General features: G+C 40.9%; 2 protein-coding genes across 2 annotated transcripts; both read left to right on the plus strand.

Moving 5' to 3' along the window:
- The first annotated feature begins 7,115 nt into the window (after positions 1-7,115).
- aamp (angio-associated, migratory cell protein) lies at positions 7,116-12,761 on the plus strand. The gene is made up of 11 exons (XM_072392446.1): positions 7,116-7,467; positions 7,644-7,787; positions 7,882-8,001; positions 8,856-8,995; positions 9,361-9,505; positions 9,899-9,982; positions 10,182-10,297; positions 10,383-10,477; positions 10,618-10,708; positions 10,952-11,106; positions 12,095-12,761. The coding sequence occupies exons 1-11, from the start codon at positions 7,377-7,379 to the stop codon at positions 12,168-12,170; spliced, it is 1,257 nt and encodes a 418-aa protein (XP_072248547.1). The 5' UTR covers positions 7,116-7,376; the 3' UTR covers positions 12,171-12,761.
- Positions 12,762-18,674: 5,913 nt separating this feature from the next.
- On the plus strand, positions 18,675-21,251 carry LOC140293571 (G-protein coupled bile acid receptor 1-like). The gene is made up of 2 exons (XM_072379542.1): positions 18,675-18,847; positions 20,123-21,251. The coding sequence occupies exons 1-2, from the start codon at positions 18,815-18,817 to the stop codon at positions 21,203-21,205; spliced, it is 1,116 nt and encodes a 371-aa protein (XP_072235643.1). The 5' UTR covers positions 18,675-18,814; the 3' UTR covers positions 21,206-21,251.
- Positions 21,252-23,377: the final 2,126 nt, after the last annotated feature.

Raw genomic sequence — 23,377 nt, forward strand, 5'->3', positions numbered from 1 at the left:
TCAGCAGCCACCCACGGTAAAATCTGCAACACACTGCCTGTTTTAGCTGACTCAATTACTGTAATATGCAAACCAGTTCCTTTACAGGCTGCATCTGCAGGCAGAGACAGTGTTATTATTCACCAAGTGCAGGTAGACTGTGCTGCGCTGCTGTGAGTTGAGTCTGCTCTCATGCCCCAAGGGGCTTCTTTGACGACTCACTGAAGTTTACTGAGAAATTTTGGGAATATTTGATTATGGGCCTGAACGGCTGAGGCGTGACTCACCGAAGAGCAGAAGTGACTGAAAGGTGTTTGAAATTCATCACCGCTGAGTTTTGTGCCAGGTTGTCATTCAGACAGGAGACGAAAAACACATAAATAGAATTACACTGTTACAACTAGATATTATCAACTCCTATTTTTGTAAAAGGCCGAAGGGGAATATTATTTTCAAAGGCTCAACGCTCGTCTACAAGGCTGTTAAAGGTTAGATGGCGCAGTAGCATTCTAATATTCTAAGACTTGGTAAATATCATTCTCTTACTGTATATGAGTGAGATAATGTTTTCACACTGATGTTTGAACCTGCTTACTTTCATGAATCCCAGAGTTCTGCAGGGTTTGAGGGAATAACTTGCTACCCTACAACAGCCCACCTCCACTGGCATGCATGTCCTCTTCCTATTTTGCACTTCTTCCAACTTCTCCTCACAGTAAGAGCTGTCTTGTGGCCTTAAGATGATGTCTGGTCTTAATAAGAACTGGATGGTTTAATGTGGAATTTTCAGCTGCCTTTCCTGGTAGAGAATCATCAGCTCTTGGGCCGATTTCCTCAGCTACACTCCGTCCTTGGCAAATCATTCTGGCTGTAGCTTGGGCTCAACTGCTGTTACATATCGCAATAGTGACTGCCTTAATAACGGTCTTGTAACTGAGCAGAGGATATGGTCAGTGTTTGAAGGTGTCTCTACTTTGTCTTATGAGAACAGCCTGGATGACCTCGGGAGGACATCACAACCCCCACATGTATCCATAATCTCTAACTTGTTCTTATCAAACTGTCATAGCTAACTATTTGACTATCTTCACACTGCAAGCCTTTTCCCAAAAACAGTTTGTTTCAACCTTTAAATCCACTCATTTTAGCCAATGGAATTTTCAGCCATTAACCTCTTACTTGATAACTATGAAAAACATTGGACAATTGTTCATTATTTTGACTGATACCTCAAGAAGGTATTTCAGATTATTTTAAGCCAACACCAACTACTGGAACTGTTACCTTTTAGCTAGATATTTAACTGTTTGTCACGTGTGGATAGTGGCGAGGAAGACAGGTGCAGACAGAGAAGTAGAACTAGGAAGCGCATGAGAGAGTAACGGTGAGGATCTGGCAAAGAGTGAAGGAAACCAGGAGTTTGAATACAGAGGAGGGTGATTGGTGAATGAGTGCAGATGAGGATAAGTGAACACAGGTGAAGGGAGTGCAGCTGATGACTGTACAGGAGAGAGACTGAGGAAACAGGAAGTGACGGAACCCTAACAAGAAACAGATTGAAAAAAACAAACACCAAAAGACATCAAATCAACAGGGATCATGCCACTATTAGCTATTTCAACATTCTTTTTATGGTTTCACCAATTCATTTCATTTAAAATTATACTATGACTATGATAAGATTCTTACTATGAATATAATCAGATCTAACTGCTCAAATTACTGCCTTTTAGAATGACAGAGATATTTGCCATTATTTCATGCGTTCTTTGTTAGTTTTCATGTGTTACAGCAGACGTAATGTTTAGAGTTTAAAATCAACTGATCAGTTCAGACCATTTTTTTCCATGTTAGCCACTCGAGTTAGTTATAACTCAATGTCAAACAAAGTTATATCTCATGTCATGATTATTAGTTTGTAATACATGGTCACATAGGGTTGTTTGAATATCCTTTCACCTCTTCACTTCACCTCCTCCTAAAGGGAGCACAGAGGTCAGAGTCTGAGCAGTTCCTCATTCCGCTCGAGAGCATCTCAGCAGGGGCAGGTGTCTAATTGCTTCGACACCCCCCCCCCCCAACATTTTCATCACTGCCACAAGACCTTCTTTTATCATTTATGACCCAGCCCCGGCTTTGTGTTGCTCCATTACAACTGGTATTTATTTATTGAGGTCGCTCCTCCTTCAGAGTACAGGGGATGCCCGTTGGGACAGCCGTATCCATAGTAACAGAGGATTATACTGTAATTTGTGGATGAGCTGCGAGCTTCGGTTACGTAAGGCAGCGGGTCTTGGAGGCATCTCTGATGTTGTGCTTGAGTAAGCTCTTTAGGGCTGTATCCGCGGGCCTGTATGACTGAGGACCTTCTGCTCTGTCTGTGCATGTTTACAAGTTTTCCAATTAAAGAAGGAATTTCAATTTTGCAATTTCAAGGAATTTCAAGTTTGCAAAGGCCACCCGCGGAACAAATCGGCCTTTAAACATTTCACCTTTCTCCAAAACACAAAAAAATACAACTGCAATTATTAAACCTGCTTTGATTTGTTTTCTATATTGAAAAATAAAACCTTTACAAGTTAAAATATAGCTGAAGAGTAAAAAGCCATGCCGGTACAAATGGGCTGTATTGTCTCACGCGTCACAAAAAGCACAGAGTTTCTAACGGTGCTGTTAGGGAACAGAAACTGCTCTTGGACATCTGCATCTGTATTGTTTGTGTATTAGCTTCTGCTGACGCAGACATGCATTAAACACTCAAATGTGTGTATATGTGCGAGTGTGCGAGTGCATCCAGAGCAATGATGTCAAAGCAGGGATTAGATTGGCTTATATTGCCCAGAGCAGCACATTTGCAATTCAGTGAACACACTCGGGTTGCCAAATCGCTGATTGTGTTAGTTGAACTATTTTGCATCCAGGGAAGAAAGCATCACCTCCTTCCACTTTGGGGTTACATCAACGGTGTTTCTTCTCATTTGGAGCATGATGCCTTTCAAGACATCCCAAGTGAAAAACCTTACATGGTAAAAGTTAAAAACATGTCTCTTGAGTAATGATGTTCCAAAAATACATCATGTTTCTGGCCAGCGGCCGGGAGAGGAGCAGCAGTCGGGGCTGGAAAGTCAACAGGCGAGTGTGTAGGGCCTGCACAGACCTCCTCTCTGCTACCACAGGAGACACATCACACACAGGCTGTGGACCAGACCACTTGCAATACACACACAACTGGCTGTTAGTGGTTTGTGAAGGGAAGCCATCCTCTCACCCAACATGGACCCACATGAGCCAGATGCAGCGCACAAACAAAGCCTGCAGACCGCAGCGTGATAAAGAAGCTTTGCTTTGGCAGCATGGAAGAAAACATCTCACATTGTATTTTACAGCACCTGATGGAGCTTCACCATACCAGCTTCTAACGCGTATTGATGGTATGAGGCACTTTTGTATGTGTTAGGTTGCACATATGTAAATATGTGACATAACATTTTTCCAAGATGCCCTGAAACAGGGGCGTTTAAAGGAGAAAAGAGAGTAAAAGCAGCCATAAAGAGTTCTTGTTAAAAAGCAGCACAGTCGAGGCTTCTTACAGTCGAGCCAGTTAGTCTAAAACTTTCCATCAAAGCCAAGCTGAGCTGCATGGAGTAATTACCTCTTACATAGCAACAGCTCCCAGGCCTTATTACTGATACTGCTTGTGTGTTTGTGTGTGTATGTGTGTGTGAAAGGTGCACATTCGACGCTCATTGTAGATGAATATGCCTCCATGTCCTGGTCAGGCAGAGTGTGTGTTTCCATGCCTATAAAGAAACAGGAGCCCAGAGTCTCCTGCTTTTTCAGACATAAACCAGCTCGCTGGGGTGATAAACGGAGATATGTTGTTATGACGGGTCGCTCCTGGTCTCTACTGGCCTGATGACGGCAGAGAGAAGCCCACACAATGTGCTGTTCGCGATAGTCCGGGTAAAAATAGGCAGATTTAATAGACATATCCAGACTAGAGAGCACTTGGAACTAGAAGCAAGCCCTGACCGAGGTATCAATCCTTTCAGCTTTAACTTTTGGCTAAAATATTTCAAGTTTACTTGCAGGCACATTTTTTACAGCTGCTGTTAAAGTTAAAGGCTAAAGTCATAAAGTGAGCAAACTATAACTTTAGTTTAGTGGTACAAGAAGTGTAGTAGCCTAAATGTTTCTTTTACATGAAAATATAAACCATGATCTGTTAGATCAAAGCTGTCATTCTGTAGAAAAATATTTCCATGTGACTCATGTCATCATTAGTGAATGTAAACTCTTCAAAATCAGCCTTTCAAAAAGACACCAGGGCTAAAAGCATCACATATAGCCCAGATGAGACACAGACCCTAATTTCTCAGGTGAAAGTCCCACGCCTGAGTCACAGTCACTGGAAACAGAAATAAGAACTAACTGAAAATTAAATCAAATCCACATTTAATACAAAAATGGGTCCAAGGATGAGAGGAAGAAAATGACTGTACCTCACAACAACTGAAAGCAAAACTGACTACAAAGATAAAAGGAAAGTAAGTCTAAAAATAAAAAAAAACTAAGGGGTAAAAGTCCTGTGTTTGAACTCTCCCACCTCCCCCTGCTTGGGGCTTTTTCTGACTGTAAAAAGAAGATGATTGACAGTCACATGACAGTGGATTATACAGCAGAAAACACCAATAAATGTAGGCATCTCGCAGTTTCTGGGTCTTTATTGTAAAATATGTTTTCCGTTGCTGCATGTTATTATTTGACAGCGGGTTTCCTTATAGTAACGAAATCAAGCATGGGTTTCCTTCTGAGCTCATGATTAATGTTTCAGTGAATGTCCCAGGAACTCAGGAGACTCAATCACATGTTTTCCGAGGTCAGAAGGCAACTCCTGACCAGACTGAATACAGTCTGCAATTCTGACTGGATTAAGTCTGCAAATTTAAATCCAACTTTTTTTAATTGTATTGTCAGTCTTTTTATTTGTGAGACACACTGCCACAAGAAGCTGCTTAGACAGAAAGAATTTCCTAAGTCTGGGTTTTAATTGAAACTGTAAGTGTCTCATGATAGTCTAACTGGTGTCTCAAAGGCTTGTTCGGGGGGGCAGGGGTAGAGACTACTTGCCATGCTGGAGTATGAAAATTGGTTCATTTGATTATATGGAAAAATATCAGATTTAGAATTTGTATCATCCTTCAAAAATCCACTGACGTGAAAGTGAATTTATCCAAAGATGTGATTCATGTTCACAAATCAATCTGACAGTGCTGAAGGATTTTAAATCATGCACAAGGGAGCTGAAAGGAGTTCTTTGCTTCACCCGACAGCCAGAAGAAAAATGCAGAAACTGATGAAATAAAGTGGCTGTAAGGAGCTAATGTCATCTAACTTTCCAGCGTGAAATTTCAGCAGCCTCTTCCAGCCTTTGTCATAACCGAGCAGAGAGTTTATAAATCTCCTGCCCGCTGCAGATTTAAAATGTCTAAATAACGTACACCATGATATTTCCACCTCTCGCCACATCATGAGGTGCTTGTGTTTTTCCAGGGAAGGTTTGAAATGGAGGGGCCTGGGCAGGCTGTAAAACTTATTTGGACACGCAGTCTGTGAGTCCTGCCAGCAGCATATAGCAAGAGGCATATAACTCTAACCAAAAGACCTGAAGTAGACAAACTGTGTTAAGTGTTCATAAAATATCTCAGGCTGGGGAACATTTGATGGAGGGATTAAGGCAGAGAGAACAGCTCCTTTTAAAATGGAGAGCAGCCCTGCTGCTAATGATGTTTTCCCCGTGGTTTTACTGCCTTTACCTACATGTTAAGAGTGTGGACTCTCAGATTTGTGGTTCTTGTTTTAATCTATGGAAGAAAAGTTTTTCAGATCATTCCCAGTGCTCACAGAGATCGGAGTTCAGCCTCTGCAGACAAGCAGCTTGCCACAGATTTATAGGGTATTTAATGCCTTGCTACACAACAAGTGTGGAGTTGGATCCCTGCAAGAGGATCTCGCTCTTTTTTTTTCTTTCTTAATTCACTTCAGATTTCTACTCATAATCATGCTAAGCTCCCTTTTCAAAACCCCACTTTTATCCCCTGCTTACTAAAACATCTCTAAACAGCGTCCACTGACTGCCCAGCTTCTCAAATTCAGACGCAAGGAGCCACACACAGTTACACAACAACGAAATAAACCTGTCTTTAGCTAAGAGATAACTTTAATTGAATATCATATTGTGTCTTCTTGTTAATAAAGAATAAAAACTCTCTTTTTTTCTCGTTTTCTTCAGTTTGACTGACCAAACCTGCTTTAAAAAACGGAACTTTGACTGAAACGAATACATCAAAATGATATTGAATATACAGCTTGTCAATAAAACCAGCTGCGCATGATATACTCACTTCGAAATCCCACCATACCTTGGTTTTGAGGGAACAAATGAAAGGAAGTGATTTCAAGCAGCTGATTAAAAAGCTAGCAGAGTTTTGATGGAGGTAAGAATGAATCCAATTCAGACTGTAAGAACGAGTACACTGCAGAATCACTGTGGCTTTGCTGCAGCTAAGTGAGCAAGCAGCCAAAGTTCTGCCTATGCAAAGGCTTTTGCCTTCATGGTGCCTTCAGAAGAAAACAAATGGGAAGAACAGTACAGAATATCCATGATACTGCTGATGTATATGATAACGGGGGACAGTAAGCTGACAGTGACCCGTTCTTCCCATACAAATACAATTGTTAAGAGAGTAAAATTATAAGTAAATAGATAAACAAACATGAGGTAACACGAGGAAGCAACTATACACAGGTAAATATTAGGTACTTACAAATTATTGTTGTTGTTCTTGTCATCATTGTTGTTGTTGTCGAAGTTGTTGTTTCGTTTCTTCATTTCGTCACCAGCGCCATCTCCTGGATTCAAGCGTAAATAACGTTCAAAGTTGTGGGACTGTTGTTGCGAGATTGTATCAGCTGTTGGGACAGATTCAGCCCCCCAGATCCACACAGCCAATCCTCTATTTCAACCTAATTCTAAGAGCCAATCAGAGCAGAGCTATGGCCACCATTGTGTCCCACTCTACGATCCAATTTATTGAGAAAAAACGAAAGGGTCGCTTGCGAGAGTCTCTGTGTTTCGTCATCAATATGCGTCTGTCTCTCAGTCGCTGGAAGCAACATGTGAAAAAATCATGGGGAGCAATCTTTCCTGACATTCACCTGTCGCATTTCTAACTAGATTTAACACTGAAAGTGACGTTTATAAGCAAAAGTGTGACTTTTGACTCTGAAAGCGAGGCGACCGAAAAGTCAAGTTAGCCAACTTAGCGTTTACTCGTGCCGTTGCTTCTTGGTTGTTTTGCTAGTTTTTTTTTTTTTTTTTTTAGTCTGCTAACAGTATGGATAACACGGATGAAAGTGCCATAGAGCTCCACGGAGATGAGGAAATCATCGACGTTATTGACCTAAATGACATGGAGCCTGGTCCAGGTAGTGAGAAAATGATTAAACTCGTTCTTTGAGCATTCCTGTTCCAGCCACTGTGTGGATGGATGGAAGGATGGATGTAGTGACTGGAATCCAGTTTAAAATATTATCTGTACTAGTAGTTATGGAGGGTGTTTCACTTATTGGAAGGCCTCATTATTTATCCCTGTCCGTGCTAGATGATTTGGCGGATGACTTGGAGGACGTTGACTTTGACGACCCTGGAAACGCAGAGGATGATAATGAAGGCTGGGAGACGGAGGATGAGATGGAGGCTGAGGCGGAACAAGACGACAGCGAGCTCACCTTCTCCAAACACACGGGTAAATCCCTCCCGCATACTTGTTTATGCAGCAGCTGTCATACTAGCTCTGGCTGTTACACAGTGGAAACGTCTGTTACTGATCCCTTGTCCAGGCTCGGTGTTCTGTGTGAGTTTGGACCCTGCGACAAACAGCCTGGCTGTGACGGGAGGGGAGGATGATAAGGCCTATGTTTGGAGGGTGAGCGATGGAGAGGTTCTGTTGGAGTGCACCGGTGAGTGTAAAAGGCAAACAGATGGCTGTGTTGTCGTCAGCTGTGGTTGGATCAGTTTTTTTTTTGTTTGTTTGTTTGTTTGATCTAATCTCTTCAGTGAAATACTAAAACTGCATGCAATCTGATGGTGCCCCAGTTTGTGGGAGTGAATCTATGTACCTACTCCCATGTTATGGGAATACAGAGCAGAGAGTTGTACTGAGTTGTACCGTGACTTAGACACATACTGTGTGAACAAAGTGTGTGTCATGACTGACTTTACTTTACCTTCCGCTTGCTCTTTGCTGTTGATATCTACTCAAAAATAGTCATCCAGGAGCCTCATTCACCATTCCCAACACGCTATAAACAAAACCGTGATTTCCACAGCGTGCTTCCTGTATAGTTTCTCTGCTTTGACTTCCCTCCCTCATTTTTCCAGGTGTGAGTGCACATCTGTAACTAGGAAAGGCAAACGTGGACAAAGTCCAGATCAAATTGTCACATTCTCCAGAAAGTCTTCAGTGTTGAAAACTGCTCTGTTTGTTGTATCAAATCATGAATAAAAAGGGAAACCAATTGTCAGGAACACTGATTATATTTCAAGACTATTTCACCAGTGGCTGTGAGAATTTGATGAAATTAGCTGTGTTAACATTAAAGTTTCTTGTGTCATAGCGATGCCAGTTAAAGATTTACATAGGGACAAAACAACGAAATGTTCAGCTTTATTCCAATTCAGCTGTATTGTGTGTATACTGTTCTGTATGTCGACAGTGAGCAGAATAAGTTAAGTAAGCTGTGTTTCAGTGACACTGAAACTGCTTACGAAGCCACACACAATCTACAAAGCCATTTTTCTCCTGTCTCCACAGGCCACAAAGACTCTGTGACGTGTGCCATGTTCAGCCACGACTCCTCTCTGGTGGCTTCTGGTGACATGAGTGGCTTGATTAAAGTCTGGAAAGTAGAAACCAAGGAGGAGATCTGGTCCTTCGAAGTGGGAGATCTGGAGGTAGTGGCTTCAGAAGAGAGAATCGGAATCAAATCTAAAAATGCCCCATCAGGTGGTGTTTGTGTGTGTTTAGTTTGTGCATCTGTAAGCACTTGTGTGCAGTCTTTTATTTGGGCTGGAGGAATTTATAAGGAAACAGGAGACGATGACGTCTCAGGCTGAGAATTCGTGGTCTCGTGGAGGCAGGGAATGATCACAGGTGCTCCTGAGTCACCCTGTAGCAGAGCACACAGCCCAGAATATTTAGGAAATGTGCTCGTAGGCCAGATGTTTAAAAAACGGAGGTGAAACTTAGGAAAATCTTCCATGTGTTTCTGTGTAAAGCCACTGTAGATTAATAGGTTTTGGATTTCTTTCTTCCTCAGTGGTTGGAGTGGCATCCTTGTGCTCCGGTGCTGCTGGCAGGAACAAACGACGGCAACGTGTGGATGTGGAAGATCCCCGGAGGAGACTGTAGAACGTTCCAGAGCTCTGCATGTCAGGCCACTAATGGCAAAGTCCTCCCTGATGGTGAGCGATGGGAAAACAGGACTTCTCATGTCAGAGTGAATTAAAGTGCAGAAAAGCCACAGATTAATTCAGTTTGTGAATAAATACACATATTACATCATTTAATTCGAGCTGATGTGGAACGATAGGTGGGAGTCTGGGCTCTGTGGGGAGGGATGGCCTCACTGGCTGGGGGGGGTGGGGTGTCAGGATAGGATTATTTTCTTGGAAAAAAAATAGTAACAGATGAGTGATTTTGGAATATCGGAATAAAACAACACCGACTTCACCAGTTTATCATTTTGCTTCTCATGCTTGTTTTTGCCCGTTCAGCATTGATTTAAAGTTCTCAGGCCTTTGGAAAAGAGATCGTGTATAGCACAACAAATATGCATGTTCCTGTGTTTTCTTCAGGTAAACGGGCTGTTGTCGGTTATGAGGACGGAACAGTACGCGTGTGGGACTTGAAGCACGGAAATGCCATACACGTCATTAAAGGTAAACTGCCACAGTTCTTGACAATTAAAGTCAATAGTTATAGAATTCAATCCTTGAGTGCGTGGTAATTGCATACAAAGACGCAGCCTAATAAGCATGTATTTGGAGTAAGCAATTAAAGAAGCATGAAAAGCCCTGAATTTAAAACACTTTATAAAAGCATTGTTTGAAGTTTTAACACCAGATTGTCCTTTGATAGGTCAGGATGGCCACCAGGGGGCGCTGACCTGCCTGGCATGCAACAAGGACGGCTCTCTGGTGCTGACGGGTTCAGTGGATGGCTGTGCCAAACTTATCAACACTGTCACGGGCAAGGTTGGCACCAGGATGACATAGTACAGTGAAGATGAAAGAGGAAGAGTTGTTTAACAGCTTGTGATGTCCGTCCTCTTGTGTGAAGGTGGTCGGCGTATTCTCGGTGGACGGAGGCAAAGCAAAAGGATCGAAAGATGAGGAAGAATCCAACTCTGTCGAGACCGTGGGATTCTGCAACATGTAAGTTGAAATTCATTGTGAAAGTCACCAAGTGCCTGAGATAAAATGAACCATAAAAGACCAGTGGCAGAACTTTAGAGGGAATTCTGCACATGCTGGCTTCAGTAACTTAAATGTTTCCTCTCTGTTATCCTTCCCAGCCTGCCTCTCATAGCCGTGGCTTACTTGGATGGGACTCTGGCCATATATGACCTCTCAACACAGGTTCTGAGACATAGGTGCCAGCACGAGGTAAAAAGGAAGGAGGTCTAATTGTGTTAATGTTGTCCAGTTTTTTATAGTTTTTGACAGTTTGCCAAACTTATTACCGGCTGTGACAAATTCAAAAAACTAAATTCACCTGAAAATTGTGTGATTTATTCCTTTCCCTCCTGTTCAGTGTGTTGATGTTGTTTTAAAAAGCATAAGAAAGTGTCAAGCTGGGTTCCGTCAGAGTCCAAAATATCATACGTCGTCCTCTCTGTTTTCTACCAGGCTGGCATCGTCCACCTGCAGTGGGAGGACTCTTCTTCTGTGGTGTCCACCTGCAGTTTAGACGGAGCGCTGCGTCTGTGGGACGCTCGATCAGGCAACATGTTGTCCGAGTACTGCGGCCATACTGCAGAGATCCTCGACTTTACCGTTAACAGGTATGACTGCAGAAAGGTTGTGTGTGTGTTCACATCTAAAGCTTTGCTTGTAAACTGTAACATTTTTTATTGCTCAATGTCCATGCTAAAGCTTTAACCTTTTTTCCCCTTATTTCATCATAGATTACCATGAAGTCTTTATAGCCTCTCAGTCCTGTTACATAACCATCTCGTTAGATTATCTAACAACGGATTTATTGTGAACCTACTAGGCGTGCAACGATACAGGTAACCCACGGTATGGTCCGTACCTCGGTTTTTGGGCCTCAGTTTCGGTACGTGTTTTGGGTTAGGGTTAGGGTTATTGTACTGAATAATATAACACTTTTCTTTCAAGTTTACAGTTACTAAACACAACTTTCAAATGTTAAAATTAAAATTCTGGCTCAGAAATTCAACAACTTGAACGCACCATTAGTCGCAGCACACAAACGCCGCCCTTTCAATGCGCGCTGCATTGTAAATTAGTCTTAACTAGCAGAACATTACTCCGCTGGTAGACTCTATTAGCCCAGCCGTCCAGACCAGAGGCCAGCCCCCACTAGACGGCCCACCGACCAATGGCAATCGCTGAGTGGGCCAGTTCGGCGACCAGGTCACCGGGAAATGTTCTGGTGCTCCTGATGGCTAGTCCACCGCTGTTTTCAACTCCGCTAGTGCTGACCATGCCTCTTTGTTTTCTTTTTTCCACTTCCATGTGCGAGCTTCACGTTGAACCAGTTACAACAGTGTGACTGACAGGGGGTGCGTGGGTGGAGGCACAACAGTGATTGGACTTTAACTTGCGTCTTGCGGGGAGGGATTTTCACCTGGACAGGCACACACAGTGGCCTGTAAAGCATCGGTGCAAAATGATTTGCAAAACCGAACTGACCGAACGGTTCAATATTTTACTGAGTACCAACTTCACAAGCAGAGCTAAACTAAACATTCACTCACTTACGATTGCTGCCCTGATCTCATCTTAGCTGTCCTCATCTCTCCCCAGGGAGGCGACTCTTGCCATAACCGCCTCAGGAGACAATCAGGCAAAAGTCTTCTGCCTCCAAAGACCTGATCGGTAAAAGAAAGGCCGAGGACAAACTGAAGAGGAGAGGAAATTCATCAGGAGAGACAGACATTTGATAATCAGACTTTTCGTTTACTCACATTTGAAGAACAATTTATTTTTTTCCCCTTTCTCCACAGGATTGAAAATATTCAAACAAAAATGTTCCCGACTATTTTGGTCTAAGTACATTCTTGTTCAGAAATCTAAACTAAACAAAGTGAAAGACTGATGCCTTTGATGTTCAGTCCTACAAACGATTAAAAATGACATAAAAGGGAAGTGCTTTTTCTGTAATTACAATTTATGATTTACAGAACGTCAGTGCGTTCCCTCCGAGTGGATTGGCGGTCTTCTCTCAGAAACTTACTTTTTATGTAAACAGTTGTGTAAATAGACAAAAAAATGTATGGATAATATACTCTCTTCTGGGTAACAATTAAAATTCATGGTGAAGGGCATGTTATGTGTCATGCTTCCTCCTCCTTAGTTTATATTTATCCAACTGTTTTCGTCTGTGTTTATCTTTTATGAGTTAAAGCTGCATTATGAAGCAGCAAAAGGTCAAAGTTGTCATGTTGTGGGTCATGGTGACATACTTGCAAAAAGCTACGGTATCGGATTAAAAAATCTTTGACGTCAAGTGGTCTCTTAACTGTTTAGACTGACGCTGATTCATTTTGAGCTGAAACCTGTTTCATCTCTTTTATCAGACATGAGTATTTGCAGGGGGCGAGTCATTGTAGATCCTGCAAAAGCACAGCCCACAGTCAGCGGTAGAAAACTAAAAATGGCAACTGGATTTTGAAAAGCCCTTGTAACACATTTGACTTTTTTTGCAGCGTCTGTTCGTCCACATACTTAAAACTTCGAATGGAAGCAGAGGCCCAGAATGGGTAACGTTTTTCTCTGCCCGTTGTTTTGTACCAGGAAGTGTTCAGACAATTAGATGCAATCCTTTACCCGTGTGTTTGTCCTTCCTACCTTCCCATTAGCATGTTTATAACATGAAATGATTGAGTAATTTCACATTTTCCAATGTTTTTCTGCATGTGTGATAGTTCTGCTTAATGCAAAACGGGAAGGTACGGATTTTAAAGGCCAGATGTAGGCATACAAACACTTTTGTAGGCAAGAACATCTGGTAATGGGGGGGGGGACTTTCCCCAACTAGTCTGATGCCGTTCGCTGTTTTTTCTCTCTATCCCGTCGTAAATAAAATCCACGGGGGAAATCTTTTGTTTGCATAAACAAGATAAACAATTCCCAGTGGATCACTTCAGGCTATGTGAAAATCTGTCTGTGATTTGACTCTCTGAAAAAAGGGGATGCAGAGTGAAGCATTAGAGATACTTTACAGCCCTAAGACACACTTCCTACAGTCAGGAAATATATTAACTTATCACCTGCTTTGATGCCTGTTAAGTAAGTTTCAATAAGATGTATGCAACCTTAAATGTTTGTACTAGTGTGTAACTGAAGAGCCTATAAAACATAGAGCAAAGGATAGAAAATGACTTTGTTTGGCATGTCATGGACACAGCAGCAATGACTCACTCCCGTGTATACTGTGCAGCCAAGGGAACAGTCACTTGTAATAATGGATATCAAATTCATTGGTGAGAACACAACTTGAATTTGTTACTTTCACAATGATGAAGACCAGACTGGGCTCAACATATACAACAGAAATGAATGATTCAGTCAAACTGCTTCAGTGGACATCGGGTAAAAAGCATTTCAAATTCAAGGGCAAAGCTTTGTTTGGATCTATAAATTGTGTCATTCCTTCTTTTCTTTTTTTTTGGCTTTCCTCTGGTCTTCTCCTCTTCTTGGCTATCCGGTGGAAAAACAACTGTGAGTGGGTATCCTGCACCCAAGTGGTCCTTCCTTCTGCAAATTCATTCTACAAATTCATTGTGTGTACCTGAATGTCACCACACATAACTCACCCAGACAGGCATTAAAACACTTGCACGCACAAACATGTTTGCGCACTTCTAAGTATCCACAGAGTGGACATTGTTTAGCTTGATAGAGTATAAACAAGGGGTAAAATTTCAGATTAAAATAGAGCAATGCAAGGTCTATGACATGTGCTCCACTGTACTCAATGGTGTCACAGCAGGAAACTATGGAAAAGTTGCAGCTGTTAGGCATCGCAGTGACGACAGGATATTTTCTTCATCTGTCATTCCAGTGTTTTGACCTCAGTCCCCCCCCCCCCGAACACACACACACATTTTATTATTCAATTACATCATTGGACCATATTTCAATTAACAACTTTCCTTCCACAATAACATTATTACAGTGTTAAAAATTGCCTGTTCTAACCTGCTGTAATATGTGTAGAAGTCCAAACCCAGAAAGTGTTTATTCTATGAACAAATAAAGACATGGTTCTGTTATTTCCAGACTGAGACCACCCCTTTTCAGCGGACTAAAGATTTTTCTACCAGATGGTAATTTTGGGTTTCAGTCAAGCTGTAGTCCTGAAGTCTGGGTCAAACGAGGTACTCGTGAAAGCATCCAAAACTGCAGAGTTGCTACACTGTGCAGATGAAATAGAGAGTGAAAAAATACCCCAATGAGTTCAAACCCCCTTTTGAATAAAAGAATCAAGATGGGAATTAATTGTCAATGACTGTTGAAGGATCCGACCCAATTGCAGACAATGGAGAGAGGTGTAGCTGGCAGATGGTCACGCAAGTTTATTAAATAAACACAGAAGAATTTCAAAGAAAACAAACTGGGATGTACAGAAAAGCTTACTCAAAAGCCAGAAACAATGATCCAACAAGGAATAAGTAAAACCAAGGGGTACACACACTGAGGATGTGATGAGGGAATCAAAAACAGGTGACTGCTAATCAGTAATGACAACCAGGTGTGACGCAGGAAAGGAAGTAAGACTCAGCAGAATAATTATTCCTCTACAAAATAAAAGAGGAAGCAACAAAAAGACCGAAGAGTAAAAACCAGAACAAAGAAAAATTCAGAACACATGGATGATGACATTAGTTGGGCTATTAAGTCATTTTTAGGCGACAAAACCTTTGGTTTTCCACTCACTGGCTGTCAAAAAAGTCAAGTATCATTTAAAATTAATAAGTGGAAAGGAGTTGAAATGAAAAGTGAAGGTGAAATTAAACTGAACTTCAAAGCAAAGAAATTGGGAAATTTCCCGACCACTTATAGAAGATATATATATATTGATGGTAATATTCAGCTTTTCTTTAGGGTCATCTATTTGTTTGTTGTTTTTTCCACTGCCGATCCCATTTCAAGTAAACTTATCTAAAAGTATGACGAAGTGCAGACTTGTCTGTGCTATAGCATGACTCTCACCATGTATCTGTTGGGATGACAGGATATAAAGCTAAAAAAACTGATGTAAATCTTTAATACTTGCTGCAAAACTGGTCGATAATGCTATCAACCATATAACCTTATTTGACAGCTAAAGTCTTGGTCGAAGTCTTCTGAAAAAATAAAAAGCATTGAAATTCTTTGCCAGCCAGGCTTAATCCATCTTCTTACTTTACATTTTTCCGTTGTATAAAAAATAAGGCAGTTTGTATTGATGTGTATGGCCTGGTTTTCCTTGGTGTGACAAGATGCTCCATCTCCTCCTTTGGAAGATGTTGTGCTTTCATGTCCAGGCTGTCCTCCCTGTGTAGTGTCTTCTCAGAAGCTCTCAGGCTCAGGAACGTTTCTGTTTAAAACCATTATCTGACTGATGCTTTTTCATCTCTACCAGAACAAGGTCTGCTCCAAACTATCAGGCAAGGAGGCTTCCGTGTTTGGCTAAAATTCAGCTCGCTGCTGGTCTTCCATCCAATGCTGTGTTTAAACATGAGATGTGTGTGACAGCTGTTATGAATTCAGTCATACACTGTTGTATTTGTATGTGTATTTACATGTTTAGTTAATTCCTAGGTCAAATAAAAGAAGCAAATGCTATGATGAGGTTAAATCTATTTAAATGTGTGGACTTTATGAGTAGACTTTAGTGTTTTGAACAACCAGTTAAAATTGTGGGTGATATAAAGTGCAAAAAGTGATGAGAGAGGTAATCTCTGTCATGATAACTGAGCTACCATACAGTAGTTTACTGATAGTTTCAAGCTGTAAGGCCTTGTTAAAACTCGCCTTCACTTTTCTGCTTAAAATCAGCAAATATTATCTAATCTATTAATTGATAATCTCAAGGAGTGGCAGGTTTTATTTTTCAAACAAAGACGAACCAACTGTTTACCCTATCAGTTATTATGCTAAATGTCTCCAGCTTCACTTCACAGAGACAATAGTGCTATGAACCTTCTCATCCAATTAAAAAGGAGAATAAAAGCCATTTCAGAAATCTTTCAAGCTCTGATGAATGAATACAGTCTTTCCATTTTAAACTTTTACATCCCCTAAGGAGGATTGATAGAGTGTATTTGTTCAATGTGAAGGGTGGGAGTGACAAAAGCAAATAATATGAATTTAAGATTAGAATAGTTAACAGGTTAAAAAAACAAGACCGTTAAAATGGATGTAAACTGGAAAATAGAGTGATGTTTTTATCAAGTATTAAGATAAAATGTAATCCACGTTTACGTTTATTTAGAAGAGTTTTGATACAATGAAAACAATTGATCATTCCCAACATCCAAATTACAATTTTCACCTATGATAAGCAATTTTCATTTGTCACTTCCAGCTTTACAAAAAACAGCATTGTGGCTGGGGATGTGCATGGATAAGGTTAGTAAAGTTAGAGATCGAAGAATTGAGTTTTTTAAATATATTTATTCATTTATCCTTGTCATGTCCAGCATCATGGCAAGCAGAATAGTAATCTGAATACCAGGTGGTGCCAAACATGTTTGCTTTGCAAAGGGAGGCTTTATGAATATAAAGCACAGCTTGATGTCCAAGTACTGCTTCTTTATCTATTTTTGCTAAAACACTTTATGCATAATAATGCCGAACCTGACAGGGAGGACAATTGAAGAGGGAGAGCAAAGAAAAAGAAATGGAAACAAGACAGAGATAAGATAAGAACTGATGGAGTTGATGGTCACATTGGAACTAAATGTTCTGAGAGCCGCAGTTTTTGCCTTACGGATAAGAAAGCGCATGTCCCAATGACAGCCATCTTGGTTGTTTATTTGATTGGCCCGGGTCTGAGGGGAAATCTGTTTGGATGAAGGGATGCCAGAGAATATGAAGCCTGAGCTCTCTCAGGTTTCTCTGATTCTCCTGGATGACGTCTTCGTTTGATATGCTCAGGCTTGACTGACATCCTCTGACGCTTTCAACAGTACATGTTGAGATTGCGAAATGTGACATTGCGGCTGTGGATGTGAGCCACATGATAGTTCATTTTGTAGTCAATGAGATGATGAACCTTTAGATACACGCTTGTGCAGTTTTTCTCCCCCACTATGATTACATACTTGTGATCTCTTACAAGTCCTTTTACCCCTCCTTTATGCCTAAAACTACATATGTTGAAGACACTTTTTCATTGTATTTTATGTCCCCACAACTTTTCCACACAGTAAACTCATGTAGTCCCTGTTATTTTCTGAGATATCCGATCCATTCAAACTTGTTTGAGTAGTGGATGTATGGAATTACATGACGTATATTCTTTGTACGAGCTTAACTCACCTCGGTTATGTCATTTTTATGTCTCCTGCATATAGGTATAACATATATATATACGTGTAGAATTCCGTGACCTGTCAGTCACAATCTCGATTTTCTGCAGTTTATCCACTTAACAAAGCCATAGTCCTTAATTTGCCAAAGTGTAGAGTTTTTGATTTCTCTATATGTTACTCAAGTATCCATCTGTCACAACAACTGTACACAATTACAACATTTTCCACATGAGAATATGCATCTGATCACACATCATCCGACCAAAAAAGCTCCTTTAAGGACTGAGAAACGGTCACACATGTTATATGTAAATATGCAACAAGAATTAATGGCAAATATTTGAATGTTTAAAATGATTGTTTTTGAACTTCATGTGCTTATTTCTTAATTTGCTTACTGCACATTTATTTAAAAATCACTAATTACTGGGATATGTGTTGCAGAGGCTTTGGAAGAGCATCATTAGGGTCACAAGGAAGGATTTGGTCAGCACCACATGCTTCACCTGTTGACGTTAACCTGGAGTGCTCTTATTGTTTTCAGTCACTGATAACAGCTTTCCATCCTCTCAATCCAGTCATGGATTTTAATCCAGAGCTATGGTGAATAATATCTGCATGGGATAATTAGATGCAAAAGAATACAAAAAATACGATTGAGTTGGTCAAGGGTCAATGTACGTTGTCCTGATTCCTGGCAACCCCCTTCAGGAAGAGGCTCTGACAGGATGACTGCTGCCTCCTCCTCCTTTAGAGTGCACTTCCCCTTTAAACTATCTGAGAGGAACAGTCTTTGGTCCTCGTTTTGTCTCTATCTGAGTTTGTGGTGCGCTTTGTAAAGGCAGCTGTGGTCAATTTTACTGCAATGGGTTGTAACAGATAAAGAGGAGGCTCCTGTAGTTAATGTTAAACTTTGATGCTGGTCTTGCTCTGGACATGATCTGCAGGGTAATCGGCTTGACTGTGATAAGAGACTGCATTTCATTGAAATTTTGTCTCACAAATGATACACGGCTGGACCATTCATCACCAAAAGGTAAATATTATATTTAATCTTTTGCAAAGAGTCTTCAAGCATTTCTGATGATATTGTTTGTGTCATGAGTTAGATAGTTGCCACACTTTGTATTGCTTTAAATATTTGTAGTTTGAAACAACTATTATGTTTTATTATGTATGGGTACTTTTTTTTTTATCAGAGAAATTTTCTTTAAAAAAGATTGAAGTCGATCCCTCCTCATTACATTATTTTTAACCGGTAAATTTTGCTTGTACTGGCCTTTGTGAGAGCCTTTAAAAACACATGCGAAACCATCACAGAACTTTGACGCTGTTAAGCTTGGAAATTACGTCATTCTTGTTACCATATAAACACTTGCAACACCCAGGTGATACAATGTTTAATTTCCTTGTAAATATCACATAAAATTTACATTTTTGTACTATAAAATTGTCACACGTTACAAACTACACACACCCAATACAGATTTAAATTAATTTAATGAATGAATTTAAACTTTAAATGATTACGGCCATAGAAATAAAACATTTTCTCACTACAAATTGTTCAACTATTCACTCTCAGGATAGTATCATTTCCTATGAAATAAGTGGAGTGTAACGTCATAGTACCAGCTGCTGAATTACTAAATGAGAGTAGTCTCCTGTTTATCGATGCATATGTTTATTTGCTGTTGGCAAGCAAAGGGGAAATGTTTGTTTCAGTCCTGAAGAGACGTCAAAGAGGAACAATGTCAGTTATAGTTGTGGGGTTTTATAGCTGTTTTTATGTGACTTTACATGAGACAGTAAGTCTGTCTGCTCAGCAGGCTTAGCAGCTCTACAAAGGCACCACAGATAAGATGGGGTGAATATAAATAGTGTATTTGGTGTAAATGTTCTGCTTGAGTTGACTCTTTAGCCGCATGGTCATTTTAAGTGGTTCTATTTAAAGGATATCAACAGCTAGTTCACGTTAAAGACAAATATCCCCTTGAAGCAACTTGCAGTTCTTACAATTCAATGTTAATGTGAGGCTTTTAAGGCTTTAATCAAAGTGTATCACACACACAGTGAAATGCAGTTAGTTAATTCAGCATCCGCCTTTGCAGAGTTTATGAGGTGCATCATTACTGATTCAATCTCTTCCTGTTTGGTTTCACAAGAAATCTCCCAGAAGCAAGTAATTGCTTCAAGTTCCTGAAACACGTTTACAAAATAATATCTGTTGATCTGATAAAAAGTGCTCACAAATCCAGCCATAATGATAGCGTTTTTTGTGGCTGCTGATGCTGTTTGTCCTTTCCTGTAGGGTAGTTGCACCTTCATAGAACTGGCTCCACATGAAAAGAAACATCAGACTTCACGCATGATGGACCACAAGGACTCCTATGCTCTGCTCTCTCAGGAGCAGCTCATTTATGCCATCACCGTGCCACTGTCAACGTCCATCATCCTGGCCAACCTTGTCATCATCTTGGCCATCGCCTGTAACCGCCAACTCCACAACACACCCAACTACTTCTTCCTCAGCCTGCTAGTGGCTGATATGTGCACGGGTGTGGCGCTGCCCTTCATCCCGTTTATGGCTCTAAACCGGCAGTTGAGTTTTAGCTCCTGTCTGGTGGCTCATGTATTCCCAAATTTCCTCTTCTTGGCATTTTTGTTTAACCTGGTAATGGTCCACTACGAACGCTACATCTGCATTGCTGACCCCCTGCGTTACAATAACCTGTGGATGCATCGCAGTTTCCCTTTAGCCTTGATTATAGTGTGGACGCCACCCCTTTTGTATGCATCTCTTCCAGCTTTCGGGTGGAACAATTGGACAGGGCCAGACTGGAACAGCTGTTGCGAAAGTACCAAGAACTTCTTGCAACTTTCAAACTGTTCAATAAATGGGAGCACCTGCTGCTCCTACAGGCGGGTGTTCCCCAACGCTTTCATCTACTTGGAGGTGTATGGAATCGTTTTACCTGTAATTGTCATCATCGCTGGCATGACTGGCCGTGTTTTGTGTATCACCCGAGGCCAGCTGAAGCACATCTGCCGCCTGCACCGTGCGGTGGAGCGAGGAAGTCGGGCCTCAGACCAGGAGCAGAGGCTGAACCTACGGTACACTCGATGCGTGGTGGCGGTGTCGCTGACTTTTCTGGCCTGCTGGGTCCCCCACCTCATTTACATGCACGTCTCTACAGCGTTCTTAATCAGTGACACCAAGTGGAGCACCACCACTATCATCGTGATGTCCTGCACTGGTATCGGAAGCATGGCTGTGGTGCCGCTGGTACTCGGCCTGGCCAACAGGCAGTACACAGAGCCTGCTTACAAACTTCTCCAGAAACTCAGAGACAGGTGGAGAAGAACACGGGAAACAGAGGAGACTGTAATGTGAAAGAATGGTCTGGAATCTAATTATGTAATAAGTATATGGAGGTATCACAGGACACACTTTTTTTTTCACTTTCAGATCCTGATTCAGATTCTGGCGGCTTCTTAAACGCAGATAAATATTTATTTATAATGGCTGTTGTCTTTCACAAGTTGTCTTTTAAATGTAAGTTTTAAACAGTGTGCACACTGTTTGTGTTTAACTTAATGTCATTATAAAAGACAGTAAGGCATGTTTTCAAGCTTGGATCAAAGAAACAATGTTGTGTAGTGCCACCAGAGGGTGGCGGTAGAGGCAACTCTAAACATGGCTGTGATAAATGGAGTTGGGGGCATACAAATTGCAAACTCATACTAAAAATCTAACAAGAAAGATACATAACAGTACTCAGAACCATATGTTTGACTTTCTGGGAATGTTCTTAGTTGTGCATGTATCGTATGATTATTATTTCGTGTCAGTTTGACCATGATTCTTTACAGAAACAGTTATCAGTGAAATGTTCGCTAGCTTAAAACTTGTTATATCTCCATCTCCCTTTTTGTGCATCAGCTCTTTTTGGAAGAGGCAAAGACCATCTCGGGTTGGTTTAATAAAAATTTAGAACAGTTCTTTCACATTTTGCTGTTTCATTTGGCTTTTCTGATGCGATACTTCCATATCCTCACAAAAACATTGATGCAGTTCGAGGGTTTTCAGCCATTGCATCACAGTTAAACAGACATTGACAGTTTTTTCGCTTCGGGTTCTGGAAGTAACACAACACCACTTTACAAAAATAAATCTTTTGTAACTTCATGGTTGGGTTTAGGTCATTTAACCAGGTAAATCTGCCAACATCCCTTTGATAAAAAGCATTTTCACACTTTGCACACAGTTGGATTAATTACTGATTCTAAGTCCCTGCAAGAACAAATCAACCAGGGAATCAGTTTTGGAAGGAGTCTCATCTATAAACTCACAGGATAAAGAACATGTTCAGTTGTCAGGTGCTATAAGTAAAGAAAATATCAGTTTCTGCACATCAATCATTGTTATTAAAGATGACAATATCCCTGTATGAGGACGGATAATAGAAAAAATTAAGAGCGCTAAAGTCATATTTTGACAGGACTTAATGAAAAATGAAGTATTATTGTGATCTTCCACAATTTAACACTTTGTTCAAAATGGCGTTAAACCATCTTGAGGCTGACATTTGACCTAAGTGGCCTAAAGAAAGCGCAAACCAGGCCGCAACTGCCATTAAACAGCATAATTGATAACCGGTTACAGGATTTGCTATCATTTCTCCTTTTTGTTGTGTTGTTTTCCACAAATGAGTAGCTCTGACAAATGTAAATTGAGTAGCAATCAGTTGCAGTCGTAAATATTTTTCTGATGGTCTGAAGATTCAGCAGATTTGCTAGTAACCGTGCAGCTAATTACGCACTCTGTAACTTTGAGCCGAAAGCCTATGTCAGCTTTGCTCAGCAAGTGTAATCTAAATGTATCCACATTGTACATCCTATAAATACATGTCAAAGACAAAAATGATATCCTCATTTGTCATTGTGCTGCCTGCTCAGAACATCAGTTTAACTGGATGCAGATTTTTTGGAACGTCAACCCCCCCACCTTGCATGCAATGTTTACTCCTACTTCCTTCGCTAGTGTTTATCTATATTCCGGTATGCAAGCTACAGAGGGGAGAGGGCTGGAGGGAGAGCCCGCAACACATCTACAAGACAAGGAGAGATTAGCCCCCTAAATAAGAGCATGCGGGGGAGACAGACAAGGTGAAAAATGGGTTTGCATAAACAAGTTGGATATGAAAGTCAATAAAGTTACGAGTTTATAGTTTTCTGAAAAATGTAATAATGTTTCCAGTTTTAAATTTGATAAAAGTGGTCCTTGTAGTCCTCCATCCTTGTCTTTAAGGACTTGAAGTTTTATGTCCTGTAAAACCCATTCAGTGGAAATTAGCTTTGTGTTTGAGGCCTGATTAAACACAGACTATGTTGTGCAAGATAAACCAATAAAGATGAAGTGGTTTTAAAAATGTGCCTCTTGTGTGTGGGCGGAAAAGAGACAGCAGACAGGCAGAGACAAGCTCAGGCGGATAATCATGTTTAATCACATTAAAGAGCAAACAAGGTCTGAACAATTGGGACATTAGGAGAGCTGGGGTCAGGA

The sequence above is a fragment of the Leuresthes tenuis genome, unplaced genomic scaffold (assembly GCF_036924035.1).
Source record: "Leuresthes tenuis unplaced genomic scaffold, fLeuTen1.0.hap1 SCAF_1, whole genome shotgun sequence".
Lineage (NCBI taxonomy): Eukaryota > Metazoa > Chordata > Actinopteri > Atheriniformes > Atherinopsidae > Leuresthes > Leuresthes tenuis.

Bases quoted from the DNA above. Each gene is read 5' to 3' on its own strand.
- aamp (XM_072392446.1), top strand. From the start codon at position 7,377: ATGGATAACACGGATGAAAGTGCCATAGAGCTCCACGGAGATGAGGAA. The intron at 7,788-7,881 runs GTAAATCCCTCC...TCCCTTGTCCAG, and splicing joins CACCTTCTCCAAACACACGG to GCTCGGTGTTCTGTGTGAGT. The intron at 8,002-8,855 runs GTGAGTGTAAAA...CTGTCTCCACAG, and splicing joins GGTTCTGTTGGAGTGCACCG to GCCACAAAGACTCTGTGACG.
- LOC140293571 (XM_072379542.1), top strand. From the start codon at position 18,815: ATGATACACGGCTGGACCATTCATCACCAAAAG. The intron at 18,848-20,122 runs GTAAATATTATA...CCTTTCCTGTAG, and splicing joins GGACCATTCATCACCAAAAG to GGTAGTTGCACCTTCATAGA.